Source organism: Amborella trichopoda, chromosome 4 (assembly GCF_054954075.1).
Source record: "Amborella trichopoda isolate Santa Cruz 75 chromosome 4, AtrichopodaSantaCruz75HAP2 v2.0, whole genome shotgun sequence".
NCBI classification, from domain to species: domain Eukaryota; kingdom Viridiplantae; phylum Streptophyta; class Magnoliopsida; order Amborellales; family Amborellaceae; genus Amborella; species Amborella trichopoda.
Genome location: NC_142339.1, coordinates 38810763 through 38831854, shown reverse-complemented (window position 1 = coordinate 38831854; position 21092 = coordinate 38810763). Strand labels below are relative to the sequence as shown.

Genomic DNA, 21092 nt, shown 5'->3' with positions numbered 1-21092 from the left:
ATCCTTGTTCATATGGTAGACTAATACTATGCTTTTTTCTTTCCCAAAAAGCAATGGGATGCTCACTTCATATAGAGGTTTCTATGTGTTGTTGAATTGATTGAATCCTTTGTTGGATCAAAGGGTCTTATATTTGTTCTTCTATATACTTATATCTAATTTCTTGTTTTAAAGTACAAAGAAATTTTTTTTTATTCTGTAACTGACTTTTGACATTATTGATTTCTTTTAATTTTGGTTTATGAATGAAATCAAAGTGTATTGGTACATTTTGATAATTCGAGGATATTCCTGTTTGGTCTATTGATAAAGAATATAGAAGTGTAAGGAATGAGACTCCAAGTATAACTGCTTGACTTAATCTTTTGACCATAATAAATGGTGTATTAATACATTGATGGTTATTACAGACAGAAGCATTAGATAATTTATAATTGATAAAGAGTCTACTACCGTCTCCTGTATTTAAGATTTGAGTTGTCTTATCAAAATATTTTGAAGGTACTAGACCTTCATTTATGCAATTAAGGTCAGCCCCTGAATCTATTAAGGCTGAAGTTTGAAAGTTATAGTTTTTTGCTATAATTATCTTGACTTGAACAAACTATTTTTGAATCATAATTTTATCTATCAAATTAACAGAGGGAATGGTTACCAGATGTGGTTTGGCTTCTGAAGTTTCTAGTATATCTTCTGGTGGATTAGGCTCATATGTCATAAGCTGATCGAATTCTATTTCATCTGTATCTGTCTCTGGTTGAGATAGATGTTGTAATTCCAAAGTTTTGATCCTATTTTTTAATTGATATACTTCTTTTTTAACTTCTTTGATTTCTTGCTTTAAGTCTGAAATGGAAGGTTCTTTATGTTGTGAAGTATGTTGTTCACTTACTCTTTTCATAATAGAAGCAAAATTGCATTCATCAGGTGTTTTACTTATTGGAGGTGTTTTTGCTTTTGTTTTAGTTAATGTAATAAATTTAGTGATTACAGATCTTTTTTCTTCTTGATCTGTAATTTTCTCAATAATATCCAATATTAAATTATCTTCTTGAGTAAGTGTATGAAGATTATGTGTAGGTATAGGGCAACTACAATTATTATCTTTCATCGGATTGAATGATTCTGTATCTGTCAACGCAGTTGAAGAATAAGATGATTCTGTCTATAAAAGGTCATCATCCTGAATATGGTCTATTTGTGATTCAGTGGAATCTGAAGATGTTGAATCATAATTGATTATATTATATAATTTTGATTTGATTGAATCATCTAAATGTAATGATTCTATTTTCTTTTTTAATTTGCATTGGTGTTTATAATGACCAATTTTTCTACATTTATAACATATTGGAAGCTTCTTTTTATTTTTTGTATTTGGAGAAAATTTGTTCATAAATTTTTGTTTAGACTTTTTATATTGTTTATGTACTTTATTTGATTTGGATTTATATTTGTCTTTTTTATATATATATTTTTTTCTTATATAGCTTTTCAGGCATATTTTTCCTATATATATGGTATCCAAATTGTTCACAGAAATCACCAAGTTCGTTTCGCTTGGTAATTTGTTGTTTATCTAACTGTCTTTTGAGTTTAAGATCAGAACATAAAGCTAATCCTTCAGCACATATTTCTGCTGAAAGTTCTCCAAGTGTATAGGCTGAATATACTATAATTCCATTATGTTTCTTTCTAAGTCTGTCTTTGACTTTTTCTGCAAATAAGTAAGGTAGACCAGCAATAAACTTTTCTTTCCAGTGGTCTAATTGACAATCTTCTAGTATTAATAATATTGAGAAAAAGACATCCTTATACCATTTATAATGGGATAATGTAGGACAGCGAAGATTAGATAACAGATCTTCTGATCTTGCTGCTAAAAATGCCGTACTGCCTACAAAATGAAGTGTAATGGTATATATTAAGGTGTTTACTGCATCACTTTCAGTATAAATTATTTCTTGATTTTGTTCATTCCTGGCGGTCCATTGTCTTGTATTAGTAAGGATTCTATTTTTGGTTTCATCATCAACATAAAAATCCCACCATCCTCTTAATCAGCCAGTGAATCCATTGACTATTGCTTTGGCAACCTCTTGTTCTGGATTGCCTGCCATTTTGTTTGCAGAAGCAAACATTGTCATGTGTCTCATGACATCTAATATTTTTAATTCAGATAAACCATCTATTGTCCAATTAACTATTGATCTTCCTGAATAGGAAACAACTTATTGTATAGCATCTTCTTCAAGCTGGACATCAACAGGTGTAGGTCTTTTATAGTATGGTAAAGCTGTAATTGGTTTCCAAGTTTTACCATAGGCTATTCTGTTTATATCAATAGGTGTAGTATCCATAAAAGCATTTTCTTGATTTTCTATGGTGTCTTCTATAATTGGTTCTACTTCTTAGAGCATCATTGTTTCATGCTCTGGTATCTTTGATTTTCCTTTATCTGATGATTCTGGTAATGGCACAGGTATATTTGGTGTAGGAATACTGAGTTTGGGAGATGGAATTCCTTTAATGTCTAATTGAGCTAATTATTAACTGATCCATTAAGGATTTATTATTGTCACCGATATGAAATTTATTTTTATTAAGTTCTGAAGGTGGTTTGAACAGGACTGCTTTAGGAAGGGAAGGAGTAACCTCCTTCGATACTAATCTTTCTATACGTTCTGCTTGTTTTCTGCTTGTTCTGCATATATATATATATATATATATATATATATATATATATATATATATATATATATATATATATATATATATATATATATATATATATATATATGGGAGTCACTGCTATACGCCCATACACGAATGGCCCAAATTAAATTTTGGCCATTCTTTGGTCGATCTGATGCTCATTGATGTCCGATAGTATTTGAATTTTAATTATTTTTCTACAAATCCAAATTACTTGAAATTTTAGGCGATGTTCTTCTCATGAAGGTTCACTTAATAAAAATATAGAAAAATAATTTGTGAAAAACAATTGATCAAAATACCCCCTGAAATATTTGGAGGGTATTTTGGTCAATTTATTTCATGTAAAATTATTTTTTGATATTTTTTATAGATTCGTCTATTTTTGAAGAACACACATCTAAAATTTCTAATGATTTAAATTTGTATGTGAGATTGTCTACAAAGAGACAATTTATATTTTGTACATGGAGAAGATTTTGACCCTTATCCTCTCCGGCTAACCATCACATACATGGGTCATACTCAGTCCTTTGGCCAACTACCCTGAGCACAACTCCGACTTCTTCAAAGGATAATGCCACACATCAAAACCCTTATCGGTTGTGTACAAATGCCCAAGGCTAGGGGCTTTAGATTTATCATGAGCTATAGCCAGTCAAAGTTCAGGTGATTCTCGGTATTAGTAATGCCACACAATCCTTTCTGCACCACACTCCCATTTGAGCCAACATTTAAGTATAAATAGTTTCAATAAGTTATCACATAAGGCCTTTAAATGGCCACATAACCCAAACATATCATGTTTTACCTTTAAATGCCTTACAATTAGTCTCCCTCACTGCATCTAAACCCCATTCCATGTACATATCTCCCTTTTCTCTATCTTTTGACAAGTTTACTCCTGAAACCAAGGCAGGGACCCAGTTTCTTCCCGCATTTTTCGAGTATTAATACTTTCCTAGACCTTTCTAAGCCTTCCTAGTTAGAAACCTTTCTAAAATTAGAAGCCTTGCTAAGTCTTTCAGGCAATCCTTAAACATTTTTTAACCCTTAGCCTTAAAAAACCTTACATGCAAAAGAAAAAAGGATTTTGAAGATAAAGCTAAATTTGGATTCTATCTTTCATTTTAAACTTTAAAACCTAAACTCAATGGCATGTTCAGACACATGCAGTAATCCCGGCATACTTCTTGGCAGATAACATTAGGAAAAGGCTTGGATAAAAAAACCTTAGGAGGAAAAGCCCTAGGTGACCAAGTCAGATGGTGGTTAATGTGCTGACGGAACTGACGAGAACACCGCCTTCTGACCATTTGTTATAGGAATTCAAATTTCGATCCATTATAGGTGTGTACTTCGTTGTTTCTCTCTTGTTCCTCAAAGAATATGGAACATCAAAGAGGGGCAACTATAGACACCCCCTTTGAATTGAGATTTGTTTCTAAGTTCCAAAAGCTCAAAGCACACTAAACCATAGTCCATACCAAACCATAGCCTAGCCTTGGAATATTCCCAAAATATTGTAAACAACCTATTTTAGGAGAAAATAACCTAAAATAGGTGGGTCTTGAGTGGGAAATAAAAGAGAATATTTGAAAAGTTAAATCAAAATCTATGCAATATTAAATATGAGAAAATACAACCAAAACAAGAAAGTATAGAAAACATCGCAGTGCTTGGGCATTAGAATTGGTTCACTGATGCGGATCGCATTGCTAGACCTAGTTCAACGATGTGCCTCGTGTCCCTGCCATGTGAAAGGCCCAAATTTGTTCTAGATCACCGCATTTTGTTTTAGAATGTATTTTGCTATATATATATATCATTTTTTACTATTTTTAGAGACCTTCCTTATGGAACCTTTCCCTTGACTAAAACCCTAATCATATTCTTCTCCTCTCACTCTTAAACCCTAGATTTAGATGTTCCACTCAAAATTCACATGTGTGTAAGGTGTTTTAGATTTTAAATTTGACACGAATTAAAGAAAGAAAACCAAAACCGCACAAATTGGAAGAAGAATTTCAATTTATTACATATGAGTACTAGAGCATTTATGAGGGTGTGGGTTCGTGAATTTCCTAGATTTGGTGCAGTCAAATCCGCTTAGATCCACTGGTTTATATGTTATAAAGAAACCGGCTTGCTGGACTCGATACGTTGATACATTGAGTGAAGATTCAACACAAGTAGAAAAGGGGACCCCACACCCGGTTACCACATCGTGGTATCCATTTCTACCGCTGATACCCTCAATTAATACCTTCAAAACGTAACTCCCCAATCTATTGAAAAACGGGTAGGGGTCTGTCTTCTCTACTGAATTACTCAAAAGGATTAACCTGTAAATATAATTAAAAAGTATAATTTCAAATATTATTAATCAAATAACTATTAACTTAAAATTATTAACTCAAAACTAATTGATTAAAAATATTGATAAAATTAACTAAATTAGAATTTTTAACTAAAAATCAGGCCCTGCAAATAGAGGCTTCCCTTCTATTCATGGCATTCCCTATGACCAGCCTGGGAACTTAGAACTGACTCACTGAGTCTTCTATTCTTTTATTCAGAAAAGGGTGGATTCATACATCCCTTATCATAATATGGACAGCTATCTTTCGAGCACAGATTGAGGTTCGGTCTCAATGGGGAAAATGGAACACCTAACAATGCATCTTCAGATATCAAGAACTATGAGATCACCTTTTGCCGCTAGGCTCCGCCTTGCGACTATAGTCAATGAGTTGCTCCATTGCTACTTGCACTTAGGCCAAGTCCTGCATGCCGTGCTTTTGTAGCTCTGCCCCTGCCTACGGTTGTAAGCCAGGTAGGGGATTCAGGAAAAGCTATGACCAGCAATGAACATCTACCCCTCTCTTAAGAGCTTTTTGATTGACTCCTCCATATGCCTCCATATCCGATGATCTTGGTTCATCCATGATCTATTCATGCCAGGCCCTCCAAAAGAACTTATTGTCTACGAGTTCCCTAAAGCCTTCTATGCAATGTTAGACCATGAAAACTCATGCAAAATCCGATGATCGACATATCGTAAACTACAAATATGGGGAAAGAGATAGAGTATGTGTAGGAGATGATAAAGGATCATGTCTAAGGTAGAGAGAGAGAGGATAAGAGTCATGTATAAGAGAGAGAGACATTTAATCATCCTAGATACTCTTGAGCCTAATAAATATTGGAGATTTATATAGGAAATTGACCTAGATACTAATCTAATACCAGAAGCTTGAAAACCAAATCCTGAAGTCCTAGCATTGTAGATCCCTCAAAACTATTTAATTCTTATAGGAGATCACAAGCTTTCCAATTCTAAGAATTGCCCAATTCTAATATACGGTTAGAAAGTTACCCCAATGCAATTTTGTTTGCGGAAATTCCATAAGGCCCAAATGACGGAAATTGCATCGTCCATACCAGAATATCCAAGCGATGGAGACTATGATGTCCTGATTCACTCTAGAGAAGATTGGTCCCAGATGATGGGAGGTCCATCGTCTAATCTAGATAGGTCCAGACGACGGATATTGTGTCTTCCAGACCCTGTTTTACCAGTGAAAGTGAATTTTGGAGATAAACGTATTGGAAACTTCTAGAAACATGTTTTGAACACATAATACAATCTATATAAGGGCCTAATTAGGGATCATTCATCCAACCTTCACTATCGTAGAAAACTTAGAGAATCTCGGGACCAAAAAACTCTAATTTAGAAGAAGAATAATAAACACTAAGATAGCCTGAAACCCAATCCCTAGATCTAGGAAATTTCAAAAACTTTGGGGAAACTTTAGCCAATTTCATCAACAATCATAAAATCCTCATTTTTCATTATTAATCCAAGCCCTAGGATGAACATGAACTAGGCACGCTTCAAGAAAAAGCAAAAGAGTACAGTGCAAACAACCCACAGTTTGATATGGGTGCTAACTCTGGGTCTTTGGGGCTATTGGACCGATTGGCTTGACTAGATAAGCTTGATTTTATTTTATTTTATTTTATTTTTCAGTTTAATTTAGTTAATTTGTTTTATTTCAGTTTTTTAGGTTTTTTCTTGTAGGATTTTGAGTGATCTCAAGTCGAATCTTCCAGCTGTTCTTAATGAACCCTGACCTTTCAAGATTGGGAGCCTTTCTAAACTATAATTGGACAAACCCCACTGATTTGTACTATCTTAATTTTAAATTGTTTAAAGTATAAATTTGGAGAGGTTTCTTTTGAGATCTCTCTAAATTTACAATGTAAAAAATAATAAAGTAGGAGTTACATGGATATGTTAACCTAATTAGGTTAAGGGTCCACTCGTTGACTTTTTTCGCTAATTTGAGAAAAGGGAGAAAGAGAAATAGAAAAAAAAAATTATATAGATTAATAATAGATAGTCATCTTAAAATAGGAGAGAGTTATCAAAATAAATAAGAGAAAGAGTCAATAAGAAAATAACTAAAGACAAAACATGAATTGATTAAGAAGTAAAATGATAAAAGATGAAAATAAAATAACACGTCATAAAAATAACAAGGATCATCTTGTCGCTTAATATATAACTACTAATAAAGTATGTGCTTTGTACGTTGATGAGAGAATTAGGCATCTAATGGATAAATGAAAATAAAAATTTAATTCAGAAATATTAAAATAAAGAAAAAATATAAAATAATGATTATTAGACTTTTTGATATCTAAAACAAATTAAATTGAAAAGACCTTTACATAGTAAAGTGTTGGAAAACCAATATAACTCATGTACTCATTAAGTTAAATTATAGGAAATTATCAGAAATATACCTTAATTTTCATCTAACTGGAAAAAAACCCTCAACTTTCATAAACCTCGTCCACAACCTTTTTCCTCATTTTTGACATTTTTTTATCAAAATAGTTTTTACGGTAGTTGTATTACCATAATGACTACTCCATTAAGGTACTTTAAGTATCGTAATGACCAGGCTAAGCATTACGGTACTTTAAATACCGTAATGACGAGGTTAAGAATTACAGTACTTTAAGTACAGTAATGACCAGGCTAAACATTACAGTACTTTAAAGCTAAGCATTACAGTACTTTAAAGACCGTAATTCTCAGATGTGGCAAATGAGGGACAAAAAGACCCAGTGAGCATTGTGATCTTTAAAGTACTGTATTATTTAGCCTAGTCATTACGGTATTTAAAATACCGTAATACTTAGCCTGGTCATTACAATACTGAGAGTTCCGTAATGCGGTAATTAGTATGGTAGACTACCGTGAAGGCTATTTTGATAAAAAATACCAAAATTGAAGAAAAATGGTGTGGACAAGGTTTATGAAAGTTGTTAGACGAAAATTAAGGTATATTTCTGACAATTTCCCATAAATTATTTAGAAAATTAGTTATTGACAATATAAAAACTATTATATATGCTACTAAAATTATAAAAAATAAAATCATAAAATATTTATAAACAGTAAACATCAATATACATTTTACAAATTTGAAAAGGAAAATAACGATGGTATCCTATAGGTGGATATCACCTTTTATAATAAATGAAAATTTGTAACTAGTGTAAGTTTTTCCTAAGTATTTTAAAATTTTGGTACATACAGTTCATAATAACATAAATTATGAAAAGAATGAATAATGTCCACTTTTTGTTGGAATAAAAATAGTTTTTTAAAGTATTTAAAAGTTCAAAAGTAGAAAATTTAAAAATTAGTCATAAATAGTTCTTAAAGCATAAAAAGTTGTAACTAAAATTATGAAATTTCCTAGTTATCAATGTCTTTTATATAGAAAATACTGCATAAGAATTAATAAATCAATTAAAATTTTATCCAAAAATATTTCAGGCATATTAAAGTTCATAATCTACAAGTGAACAAAAGATATGAAGAAAAGTGATATAAAAATATAATTTATAGCTTTGATATATATATTTTTATATATAGATATTTATTTGAATATTTTTTCACATAGGTATATTTATTGTTTTGTATGTGCTTCCTCATGGATAATCTATGATGATATTTTTCCTTTTTCTATAATTCGACATCCTAAATGGGTAAACTAACTATTGTATCAAAACGCTTCCTTATGGATAACCTATGATGATATTTCTCCTTTTTCTATAATTCGACACCCTAAATGGGTAAACGTTATCAAAACTGAAAACTTCAAAATATAAGAGACAAAACACTTGATTCTTTAATATTTTAGGGCCATTTCAATTGCTTCAAGAATTGTTACAATGAACCCCAACACATAAAACATACCTCATCAATATTATGCACTCAGAAATTATACAAATGACTAAGAATCCTTATCTAAAGGTTATTCACTTTGGATCCTTTAGAAATAATACTTTAAAACATACAAAAAAAAGTGGATCCTTTATAAAGTAAAATACTTTCATAAAAATTATTAGGGTAGTTTCTACTAGTTGTTTATTTGAGCATTCGTCCTTCTCATTGGCTTTTGCAATCTCAAAACTCTTTGAAATTGGGATTCATAATATGAAATTTCACCTTTTCTTTGCTCCATTATTGCTTTCTTATTACGTTTTGCACACATATACAGACATACGGAGAGAGATAGAGAGAGGATGATGAATAGAGTGAAAAATAAATACAGAAATGCTGAGAAAGAAAGAGTAGAAAGAAAGGATAATGGAAATTGTGGAGAGAAAAAATAAGTGATAGTAGATAGAGGACAAGATAGTCGATATCTTATCTCCACACATCTCTTTCTATATACTTAGATAGATAGTTACACTTTCTTCTCTCTCCCTCTTGTTTCTATCTTTCTATTAAAATTCTAACATGAGATAATCTCTCTCAGTCACCCTTATTTTTCATGTTACCTCTCTCTCCTTTAATTATATTTGTACATCTCTCTCTCTCCTTCCCATAAAAAATTGTCCCCATCTCTCTCCACATCCCCTTCAAATATCATTTCTCTCTCACACCCACATACATATAGATCGCTCTCTTTCTCTCCCATTCTCCCTCAAAGATCATCTCACTCTCTATCTTTCTCTCTCTCTCAAAGATCACCCTCTCTTCCTCTCCCATTTTCCCTCAAAGATCACCTCTCTTTCTCTCATACCTTTTCTCTCTCTCTCGGTTTTGTTTTGTTTTGTTTTTTTTATTTTTTTTTATTTTTAAGGTTACATGCCCTAAATCTTTTCTAAAGAACAATATACCTTCTAATTCTTGCGATATATGTTAATCCCTTAACATTGACTTACTAATATACTTTATAGAAATCATATGAGGTTGGACTGGTGTCCTTTAATTATGTTTTTTTTTCTTTCTTTCTTTTTTGTGATTTTTCTGATTCTGTCTGTACCTTTTTTTTTTTGCTCTTCTTTTCTCTCTTTGTCTCTTACTTTTTAAAGAAAATTTTGTAAATATTCTTTTTATTTTCTATTGTTACGAAAACACCTAATACTTTCCGTTATTACATGTATGTCCGTTTTTTGAACTTCATAACAATTTGTTTTAAAAAGATGAAATTACCTATTTTCATTTTTCAAAAAAATGAAATTTTAAAATTTTCAGTTTACTTTTTGAAAAACCAAAATTTTAATAATTTTGATTTTTCAAAAACTGAATTTATTTCTGTGAACTTAACAACCGAATTTACTTACTTGAAGTTTTTTTTTGTTTAGGAGAGAGAGGGCGATGTCACAAATAGAGAAAACGATTTGTTTGAATTAAGAGATAGGGCAATCTGATTGAGATAGAGAAAGAATGAACGTGGATTTAGAGAGAGAGAGCGCAATTTGTTTAAGAGAGAAAGAAGAGAGAAAGAATGAGCTTGGATTTAGAGGGAGAACGCGCGGGGTCAGTTCTTCTTTTTTTAAGTCAGAATTAAAGCTAATGACTATAGGGTAGCAGTAGAATTATACATTCCTATGCACACACAAAAATAAATGAATCCCCTACCTAATTAGTATAGATGACCTTCTATCTCATGAAATGAAAGAAACAAAAACATCAGTATGTCTTCCCTATGAAAGCAGAAACACCAGAGAGATGAGTCATGGATTAATCAAGCCCTCTCGCCTCTGATCCTCCTTGCAAGCTGGTTGTCCTTAGGCATGATGGTGACTCTCTTGGCGTGAATGAAACAAAGGTTAGTATCCTCAAAGAGACCCACCAATTAAGCCTCAGCTGCTTCTTGAAAGGCTAACACAGCATGGCTCTGGAAACACAGATCAGTCTTGATGTCCTTTCGAAGGGCAGCTTTCTTATCAGCAACTCTCTGCTTTTCTAATACTTGCGAATCTCTCGGAGAGCCACATTCCAGGGCGATCTCTGTGAGGCTTCTTCACTCCTCCAGTTGTTGGAGCAGATTTACGAGCGGCCTTGGCGGCAAGCTGCTTACTGGATTGTAGAATACGAGTTTTTGGCTATATGAAAGACACAACATATGATAAATTATTATGAAGTTCAAAAAAATAAGAAAAATCGAAAATGAGTAGTTTCATCTATATTTTTTTTAAAAAAAATTATGAAGTTCCAAAAATGGACATATGTGTAATAAGATAAAGTATTAGGTTATTCGTAATAAAGGAAAATAAAATAGATATTTACATAATTTTCCCTAGTTTTTATGTCAAAAAATTAGGAGGATTCTTGCTATAGTCTTTTCCAATATTAGGAGAGCTATATGAAGCTCGGCAAGATTTAAATTTTTTCCTTGCACATAGGAATTGGAATTGATATATGAAAGAACATTACCCTGTTTCAAATAATTAATTTTAAAAAAAATTAAATTTATTTATATAAATCTTATCACTGCAAGGTTTCAAAAATAATGTTTAAAATTTTGAAATTTTTAAAAGTTGTTGTAGGTGCCTTTGCTTAGGACTTGAACCTTTTTTTTTTGTGTTGTTGTTTCAAAAAGGTTATGTAATTCCTAACTCTACAGGATTTTTGAAAACATGGTTAAATTTACAACATGAATGCTAGACAGCAGGGGACTTAATGCCTTGCCTTTCTTATTTTGATCATATCCTAATTTTTAATGTTGAATAATATACTATTTTGAGTTAAGATTTTCAGCCTCCTAACCCCATTCAATCTTTGTCATCCCCTAAATACCCAAAGTATCTGTAGGTCTAAAATTATCTTTAAAGTTCAAGATAATTTCTTTTGGTAAAACTAATTTTGAAGATTGAAGAGAAGGACACATCGACATCTTAAGCTTATTCAGGTCCCGACTCTAGGTGCTGAGCCTATGTTCCAGTGTCGTTGCCCTCATCCCCCAGTAGTCCCACAAATAGAAAGAAGTGGCGGAGCCCTACTCTGAATCGGCATAACTCTCTGTCCCTTCCCAAATTCTCTCTCCCCAAATCCGTTTTTTAATTTTTAATTTATGAAATTTTTATTCTTTTCCTTTTATTTTTAATCATGCATGTACAACGAGTCCACTCAAGGTGTGCCCTAGTCCGATATTTATTTATTTTTTAAAATTTAATATGCAAATAAGAATATAATATAGTTATAGTAATCTAGTAAGTACATTTTTGTATGTTTCATGAGATGGGGATTCTAATTTTCCCTATTAATTCAGTTTTATCAATATCAATCAAGAATTTTTTTTTAGTTTTTAGAAAGCAACTTAGAAATCCATTTATACTTAATGTATTAGTTGACTTATACTTAGTATATTATATAATAAAATTATTAATTCGTTGTTAAATTATGTGTCCCCACCCCAATAGTTATACAACATTATTATTGGTTTTGTTGAAGTATTTGCAAACAAGTATAAACGACGATATAATAACTCTTTTTTTTTTTTTTCATTCTTTTGTTCATAGAGGAGCAAATATATAATAGAAAGAAATCAATAGATCACTTGAACTCATTTGTTTGTTTTGTCTATTACGATCAATGAAAACAAAAAAACATTTGCAATTCTTGATACCAATCCTTCTACTCATTATTTAAAAGTCTCCATTTAATGAAATTGAAAAAAAATTGATTTCAATACTTGATCAAGTTAGTAGGTATTCAATTAAGATATAAGGTTTATATAAAAATCAGAATGGGAATTAGTAGATCTCAAAACGTGTGCTATACAATAACTTTTATTTTTTTAAAAGCAAGTTAGGTGGTTGAATTGGTTACACACAGGTAGAGAATAACAGAACAATAATAAAAAATAAAAATAAGTGAGAACCAAGTGACTCCAAAATCCAAACCATCCAAGAACCGGGATGCCCACCCAACAACCCCTGGCTTTTAAAGTGCTTTTTGCAATCATTTATGTGATTTCACTAATTAGGGTTTGTTGCTAAATGTTTTAATAGATGAACCCCCTAGATTTTGAGGTTCTAATTTCTATGATTAGGGGTTCGGATCTTGAAATTTTTGATAAGAATCTTCATAGAGGAGAAAATAAAGAAAACCATTAGAGCTTAATAAAAAAACTGGACAATTGAGGTTTGAGAAAGGGAAAACAAACCAAAATTTGATCTTGTGAGATTTTGATCCTGAAAATGATGGGACAAGCGTAAGAGAAGTTGAGGGAAAAACAAGAACCAAATCAAAAGGGTTTCAGAACAATATTAGTGAAATCCCATAGAATGGCCAGATCTATTAAGGATCATGTGAGTCCCAACAAGGAGTTTTGTGAAGTCGGGTTGATTCCCTAACAGAAGTTTGATGATTCTCCAATAATCCTAAATCGGATCAAACGATTTTCATAATGTTGATTTGCAAAAAAAACAGTTATAACATAACCAGTTGAGCTGGTCCCTTTTTGTTTTATTACAGTAACGGCCAAAATACCACCAAGTGCCAGTAGGCTCCCTCACAAGCAAACAATCAAATTTTACATTCATACGAAAGTTTACAAAAGATGACCAACTTTTCTCTCTCCTGCTGCCATTACATTACATTGCAACCCCAACATTTATTGTCCTCTCTCTCTATAAAACACTAAACAAACAGAGCCCAACCAACTGCACAAGCCAATCACAGCAGCCTGAGATACACAGATCATCAGAAACAACCACTCACAAAGAATCAAAAGAGGGAAACATAAATCTGTTACCTCCCTTAAAAAATAAACATTTAAGAATATTAAAAATAATATAATAAACTAGATGAAACAAACTTTTGTGCTGGTTCTATGACTCTATCTCTACTTTTTCTCTCTATTTACCTGGCACTGGAATCTTAGGTGGCTTTTGTTCCAGCTTTGCAAGCCAGGGTTGTACACACACTCACTTTTACAAAAGGGATACCTGAAATTCCCCTCTGCCCCATTCACCATCCACTCAATGGCGAGAATGAGAAAACCCCACAAAAACTTGGGCTTCATGACTGACTAAAGATGCCAAAAGAAGGAAAGGAAAAAGAAAAGAAAAAGAATGAAAACAAGGGAAGTACAGACCTAATTGGGATCTGTTTTACACACTCAAAGAAGGCTTAACCCTGAGCCTCCTCTTCCATGGAGATGGAAGCATAACAACTTCAGATGACACCAACTTCAATCGTCCCTCTGTCTCTCATCAGCTTCAATCTATGATCACCATAGATGGATGATGAGAGAAGCATCTGCTACCCCTGAACTTTGGAGTTAACACACGGTTTCCGCATTGATTTGGCTCTGCAAATCTCTCGGATCGGTATCCCTGCAAATGTCACAGTAGCAATTCGCATTAGGTTCTAATCAAAATGCAAATAAAAATTGTGCCATCAAACATCAGTGAGAGAGAGTAGTTCATTACCCTTTTCATCTAGCAGCATAGCCAGAAATCAAACAATCACATCACCAAAGCTCCTTGCTCTGAGTTCTACATTCCTCAGATCACGCAAATGCTGTAATATCTCTTGAAGAAGATCCATCCCTTTGTCTCCTTTATTCAGTGATCCAATACAGTGCTTTAGAAACTCTCTATCTGCCTCAAGAGCCTGTAATCTCTCATAGACATGCTCCACCTCCTCTTCGATATCAAGCTGGTTTTTCTCACAGTCAAAACCAGAACCAGAATGCATTATTAAGCCTCCATGGTCATAAACCTCAGCTTCTCGGGCTTCCTGCTCTAAATTCTCACCACTCATGGCATCAAAAAGTGGAAGAAGCCTCTTTGCTTTCGACCCCATGTTCCTTCTTGCGCAAACATGCTTTCCATTGCCGATGGTTTCTTCAGTTATGCAATCTGTGTCATCTCCAAGAGTGAAGAGCTTCTCCTCTAAAGTTTTTAGTTGTTCCAAAATAGAGATCCTCTCTTCTTCGAATTCAGCCAAAGATTCATCAAGGGTGGTCAAACTTTTGATATCTGTTTCGAGTTGTCCCTTGCCCAAGCTTAGAATAGCATCAGCTGGGGTGTTTTGATTACTCTCTTGAATTCCATAGAAACCTTCGTCCCCTTCATTAAGATCAAGAGATAGTGTATCACTATCCTCAGTGCTCGAAGAGGCAGAGGAAACTCCATTTCTCCCCATCCCCCCATTTTCCACAGGTCTTTTCTCTCTCATCTTCCTCTCCTTTGCCTCATAACGCCTCACTTTCTTCCGATACACCTCCAATTCTCTCTCCAACTCTTGCTTCTCCTTCTCTCTCTTCACCATTAGCTCATTAAGGAGCTGCAAAGCTTCTTGGTCATATTCAGATTGCTCCTCCATCATTCTCTGGTATTGGAGGGCCTCCATCTGCATTTGAGCCTTCTCCTCTTGAAGTCGAGTGATCATGGCCATTGTTTGGTTTGCGGCAATGGCTGAGGCGCTTCGCTCCTCTTCTAGCTCTGTGTATAAGGCACTCAGAGCCCTTCGTTCTGATTTGAGAGCTGATTTGAAGCGTTCAATCACTGATCCTTCTCCCCCTTCGATCTCACTTATAATGCTCCCATCTAAGGACTCGGTCCCTGATTCTTTTCTCTCGAAGAGTAGCCGCTTATGAAGGGAATGAATTCCTTCAATGGAGCATGGGGTTTCTGGGGCTTTGTCCTCTTCCCCTTCATTGAATTCTACATATACTGATAGCTGCTTCATTCTCTCTCTTGGCTTCTCAGTTGGTTTATCAGTCTCATTTATAGGAAGAGATTCTGAGCAGGAATCTCCTTCAGCAGTGGTTTTTCTCATCTGGTTTGCTCCTGTATTATCCATACATGATTCCAATATTAATACTGGTTCTATTAATGAGTACCAATCCTCCTGATAGTTTTTAATCTTACAAGTAATCAATATAATTGCGAAATTACAAGTAACAGTATACAAAAGTATCACAAACCCTGTGTTGGGTTCAAATCTTACAAGAAAGTATTCGTGATTTTGAAATCAAGAGTAAGAGTAAATCTACAAAAAACATGACCAACTCTATGTTGGGACCAAATATTACAGGAAATAAAAATCAAAGAAGAGTAATGGAGAAATTAGAAAATAGAAAGCACCTTGATCTCTATCATCATCAGACAGAACAGAGCTCTGCACTTCCTCAACACGCTCAGAACATCGCTCTGCTACAACTGGTTCAAACACTTGGGGCAGATCAGAGTTCTGCACTTCCTCAATACGCTCAGAACATTGCTCTGCTCCAACTGGTTCAAACACTTGCGGCAGATCAGGGATCCTTTCTACTGGAGAGCTCAAAGACTGGTCTTCTGCTTCTATGGTTTCACAGTTTTCTTTCACTTAATCAACAAAGGAAATGATGGTTTTAGAACATATGGATAAAAAAAAATTCATTAAAAAGGTAGAGAGCATTGGTGTTTTGGGCCATTACCTGGTTCTTCACAATCATCAATTTCTCTCTCCAGAATACCATGGTTCTCTTCAGCCTGCAACACTGAAGAACAACCACGATCATCATCTGCAGCAGCTTTCATGTCCATCTCTCCTGGTTCCTCAACAGGAATCACAGGCTCAATCTTCTCATGAATGATGAGTTCTTCTCTCTTCCCAAATGAAGAAATCAATTCATTCTCTTCTTTGAGCTCCTCTTTACTGGTGACTGTTCCACTTTGGTCGTGAACCAGTGATTCAGCAACCAACTTTTCACCTTGTTCATCATCAACCTTGGCCTCCTCCAATATCAGAGGACCAGAACCCATTTTCATATCTTCAATTTCGCTTATTAACTTTAATGGCCTCTGGTTTTTAGCAGTCAAGGAATCGATTAAATCGACTGGCAACAGGCGGTCGTGATCCCCACTATGGTCCAAACTCATGGACACAATTCTGGAAGCTTCATCATCTATATGCTTACCATCTGCGAAACTAAAACAAGTATCAGAAACGGTACCTGAATCCATTGATAACCCTGGTTGAGCCTTGATCAATCCATTCTCTGCAACACCATCTTCTGCATCTGCCTCTTCTGAAACAGAGTCAGCTCCTTCCATTTCCTCTGAGACGGTCTCTGTAAATGCCCCTCCATTATCTTCACATACAAAATCCTTGTCAATATATGAATCTGAAACTTCGATCCCTACAGCCTGATCGCCATGAACATCCGAACAATCAATGGGTCCTTTCGAGATATCAACAATTGGCTCGCTCGAATTCACCTCTTCTCTAGTGCATTCGCGATCCTCGATCACTGTGGCCTTTTGTGGGTAATCAAAGACCTCCCAAGAGGGGGTGGAGAACAATTTGTTCCTCCAAAAAAACTTGGAGTAAAAACCATCCTCCAAATTGACTTCACAACACGAGCACCTCACTTCCTCAACCCCATTTTCGATCTTTAATTTGTTGCTGCTGCTCCTAAGCAGAGAAACGCAGGCCACCCAACCTTCAGGCTTGCTCTGAGAAGGCCTAGAGAGAGAGCATTCCTCACACATTTCACAGGCTTCAGCCAACTTTGCATGGTTCAAGCAGTAACCCAATCTTGAAATCTCTTTGGCATGGTTATCACACACAAGCTCTCTGTAATAGTGCTTATCTTTGTTGGGTTCCAAAACATGATCAACTCTGGAACACCACAGGCATGGAGGCTTCAGGCCGAAGAAAGCAGCGAATTTCCGTATCAGATAGGAAAAAAGACCATCAACAAGAAGAAGGGCAATGAGAACCCATTCAAGGACTGCATAGACAAGGATGAGAGTCAGTTTAGATGAGTTTCTGTGAACCATGGATGCAAACTTGTTACCAGCCATGGCTCCTGACTGATATGATACAGGCGTCTGCAATTGAAATAGAGAGAAAGAAAGAGATGGGTTTTGATGATACTAAAGTTATGGGTATAGGGGGAAGAGTTTGGAGGTATGTACAGAAGAGAGAGATGGGCCTTGACGATAATGGAGTATGTACAGCAGAGAGAGAAAGAGAGACAATGGGTTCTGGTGATAATGGAGGTGAGATTATATGAGGAGGAGAGAAGGGAGGAATAAAGAGAAAGGGCGGTCAGCTGACCAAACAAAGTTGAAGCCGTCAGAGAAAAGAATGTAAATGTGTAGAAGCTTTGACAGAGGGAATGACCACGGTTGCTGCGGAGAGAGAGAAGAATTGTTTCGTAAACCAGAGGATATTGATTAATTAAGAGGGAATTTGACAGAATTCCATTAATTTTTTAATTTTATTATGGGCATATGCTTACCCTACAGCATAAAAGTTATATACCATTTTATTTTTAATTTTTTTATATAAACTATTTTGACATCAAATTTTGGATGTCCAATCTTCTATTAAACTCGCACTAGTAAAAAATATTAAAAAAATATTTTTAATAAAATAAAATGATCAAAATACTTTTGAAAGTTTTAAGGGATATTTTGGTTATTATGTTTTATGAAAAAATTATTTTTAATATTTTTATATGTGCACCCCAATGAGAAGATGACACATACCAAATTTCATATTCAAACAATTTGTATAAAAAAACTAAAAATAAAATACTTTGAGACGTTTTATCTAAGATCAAATGATAAGTGACTTGATCAAAATTGGACGGCTGGATGATAGGTGAAGCGTAAATCTTCTATGTTGTAGAGGAAGTATAGAAACATTTCCCTTTGATTATATCTATAATACATAATTGTTTTAAAATAAAAAAGAATTCACATAAGTGTGACGCTCTAAACAATCACATTAAAGAGCAACTCAAAAATTTCACTAAAAGATGTTATTTTGATGCTAAAAATTCCTCAAATTGTTATCTGAAAATATAAATTGCAAGATTTGGAAATACTGCATCCTGTAATGCATTTTGGATCGTTATTTTTCAAGATTTTTAAGTATCTACACTATTTTTGAAATTTTAAATTTTATAATTAGAGATGGAAATAAATTTTAAAGCTAAGACAAAGATTTCTTTTATTGAAATCACATTTGTCTAACATTATTTGAAGGTACATTTTTTTACTTTGATTGTTTAGAGCCTCGGTTACACAAACCGTACGGTTTAGAATATCAAAACTATCCTCATGTTTAGGTGAACGGTGAATGCCGATATTTCACCTTCTAAAAAATATCAAAAGGGTACTTGCAGGAAGGTCTATATGCTATATGCCTCTCAAACATTTTTTTTTTTAAATTTGTAAAAGGTGACACTTGTGAAAGGTGCCCATCTTATATTATAAGTAAAGTACGTCTCTAAATTTTATCAAAAAACCTCGTGCTGGTGTTGGAAACTTATAAAACTTGAAAATTTATATCTTATTTTAATTAAAAAATTTAAAATTAAAAAATAGAGCACATTAAGCAGATAAATAAACATCTTAAAAGTAGACCATTAAGGTAGTTTGTTACAAAACAATTTTTAGGACATAGAAATCATTTTTTTTCTTTATACCATAATCTCGATGTTGATATGATTTACAAAATAATTTTCAACTTCTAAACACTTTTTTTCAATAATATAATGTTGCGAACTTTTATAAATCTTTTCCTTATGGGATAAATACCTGCTCCTTTCCTTTTCAATGGTATTACCAATTCGCCACTAATTTATTCAAGACAATAATAATAATAATAATAATAATAATAATAATAATAATAATAAAAATAATAATAAAAATAATAATAATAATAATAATAATAATAATAGTAATAATAAAAAAGTGTGCTTAAATAAAAAGAAGGTCAATTTAGACATTTCAACTGGGGTTATCCTTTTATGGTCAAATGCAAATAAAGTTAGGGTCGGTTTTGGTTGTCTCCCAAAAAGATGGCCCCCATGTCTCTTGATGCCCATCATGGCAAAGCATTTGAGAAAAGACCAATATCTCCTCAACCAATGACATTAATTTTTTTTTAAAAGCAAGTGACTTTCTTTTATGCTTAATGCCCTTAATTCGGATCAAAATTTAGGTGCTGCCCTTCTAAAGGGTGGTGTGGTAAGATTACATATGTTGTGTACGAAACATCTCAAATATAGGATGCACATCAACCGCCTTTCTCAAGAAGGATGGTGGAGGTGAGCCGTAGTCTTGGGTGAACTTTTGTGATTGGCACAAAGTGTGTTCTTCTCCACGCAAATAATACACAACGACAGATATGATTATTGATTCTTTGCCGTACGATAATGTGTGCTTGAGTGCATGGTTGAAATTTGAAATTTGAAATTGACAAAGGAAGATGGATAAAATTATTTATCGATAGGCACACGGTCACAATCTGGCCATTAGATTTGAATGGGTTGGTCAGAGGAGTGGATCAAATTATCAGGCAAAAGTTAAAATTTTTAAATATTCTATTTATTTTCAAGCTGTCAGATTTCACATCAGATAGTTATAAATAATTGAAACTTTCATGTACCAAAGTTGGTTACTATAAATATTCCTTACTTTTTCAAAAATTGGTGAAGTTTTTTGAATTTTCCAAGCATATATTATCTTCTTCAATATTATGTAAATTATTTGTGATTTTTCAAAAATGTAATTTACGTTTCAATGGTTAAACAAAATATAATTACATAAATTTATAGCAAATATAAGTTACAGAAAGTAAAAAAACAGGGGTTTTATTGGGTCTTAGGACTCTATGTGTTCCCTCTTAATGATCTTTTTTTAAGATGGATTTTGGACTTAATTTATATATATATATATATATATATATATATATATTTTTTTTTTTTTTTTTTTTTTTCTAACATAGATGTCATTAATATGGGCAAAAATAAATGTTAAAAATTTTAAAAATAATTTTTGAATTTTTTTCTAGAAAATCTATTTTCTAGCTTTCTCCGAGGGACCACCACACTACATGATGGACGTGCGTGGGATGCATTGGGAGACACAAACGTAGTTATATGTCCCCATAGGCGTAATGCACTTTTCCAAAAGAAATATGAGTTTGTGAATATTTACATTGAAAGTGCAATTTCTTTGTCTTCCTTTCTAAGTTTTCATTAAATTTTTGTGAAGCATCCAAAGATAAATAATATATTTAAAAAATTTGCCTAATAAAGAAA

General features: G+C 33.4%; 1 protein-coding gene across 1 annotated transcript; it reads right to left on the bottom strand.

The window, feature by feature from the left end:
* Positions 1–13550: 13550 nt before the first annotated feature.
* Positions 13551–18161, bottom strand: LOC18423728 (myosin-binding protein 3). Its single transcript, XM_006828334.4, has 4 exons — positions 16467–18161; positions 16135–16374; positions 14473–15837; positions 13551–14376 (listed from the first exon to the last, which is right to left on the bottom strand). The coding sequence occupies exons 1-3, from the start codon at positions 17836–17838 to the stop codon at positions 14501–14503; spliced, it is 2949 nt and encodes a 982-aa protein (XP_006828397.3). The 5' UTR covers positions 17839–18161; the 3' UTR covers positions 13551–14376; positions 14473–14500.
* Positions 18162–21092: the final 2931 nt, after the last annotated feature.

Bases quoted from the DNA above. Each gene is read 5' to 3' on its own strand.
- LOC18423728 (XM_006828334.4), bottom strand. From the start codon at position 17,838: ATGGCTGGTAACAAGTTTGCATCCATGGTTCACAGAAACTCATCTAAA. The intron at 16,375-16,466 runs GTAATGGCCCAA...TTGTTGATTAAG, and splicing joins TGATGATTGTGAAGAACCAG to TGAAAGAAAACTGTGAAACC. The intron at 15,838-16,134 runs GTGCTTTCTATT...TGGATAATACAG, and splicing joins TGATGATGATAGAGATCAAG to GAGCAAACCAGATGAGAAAA.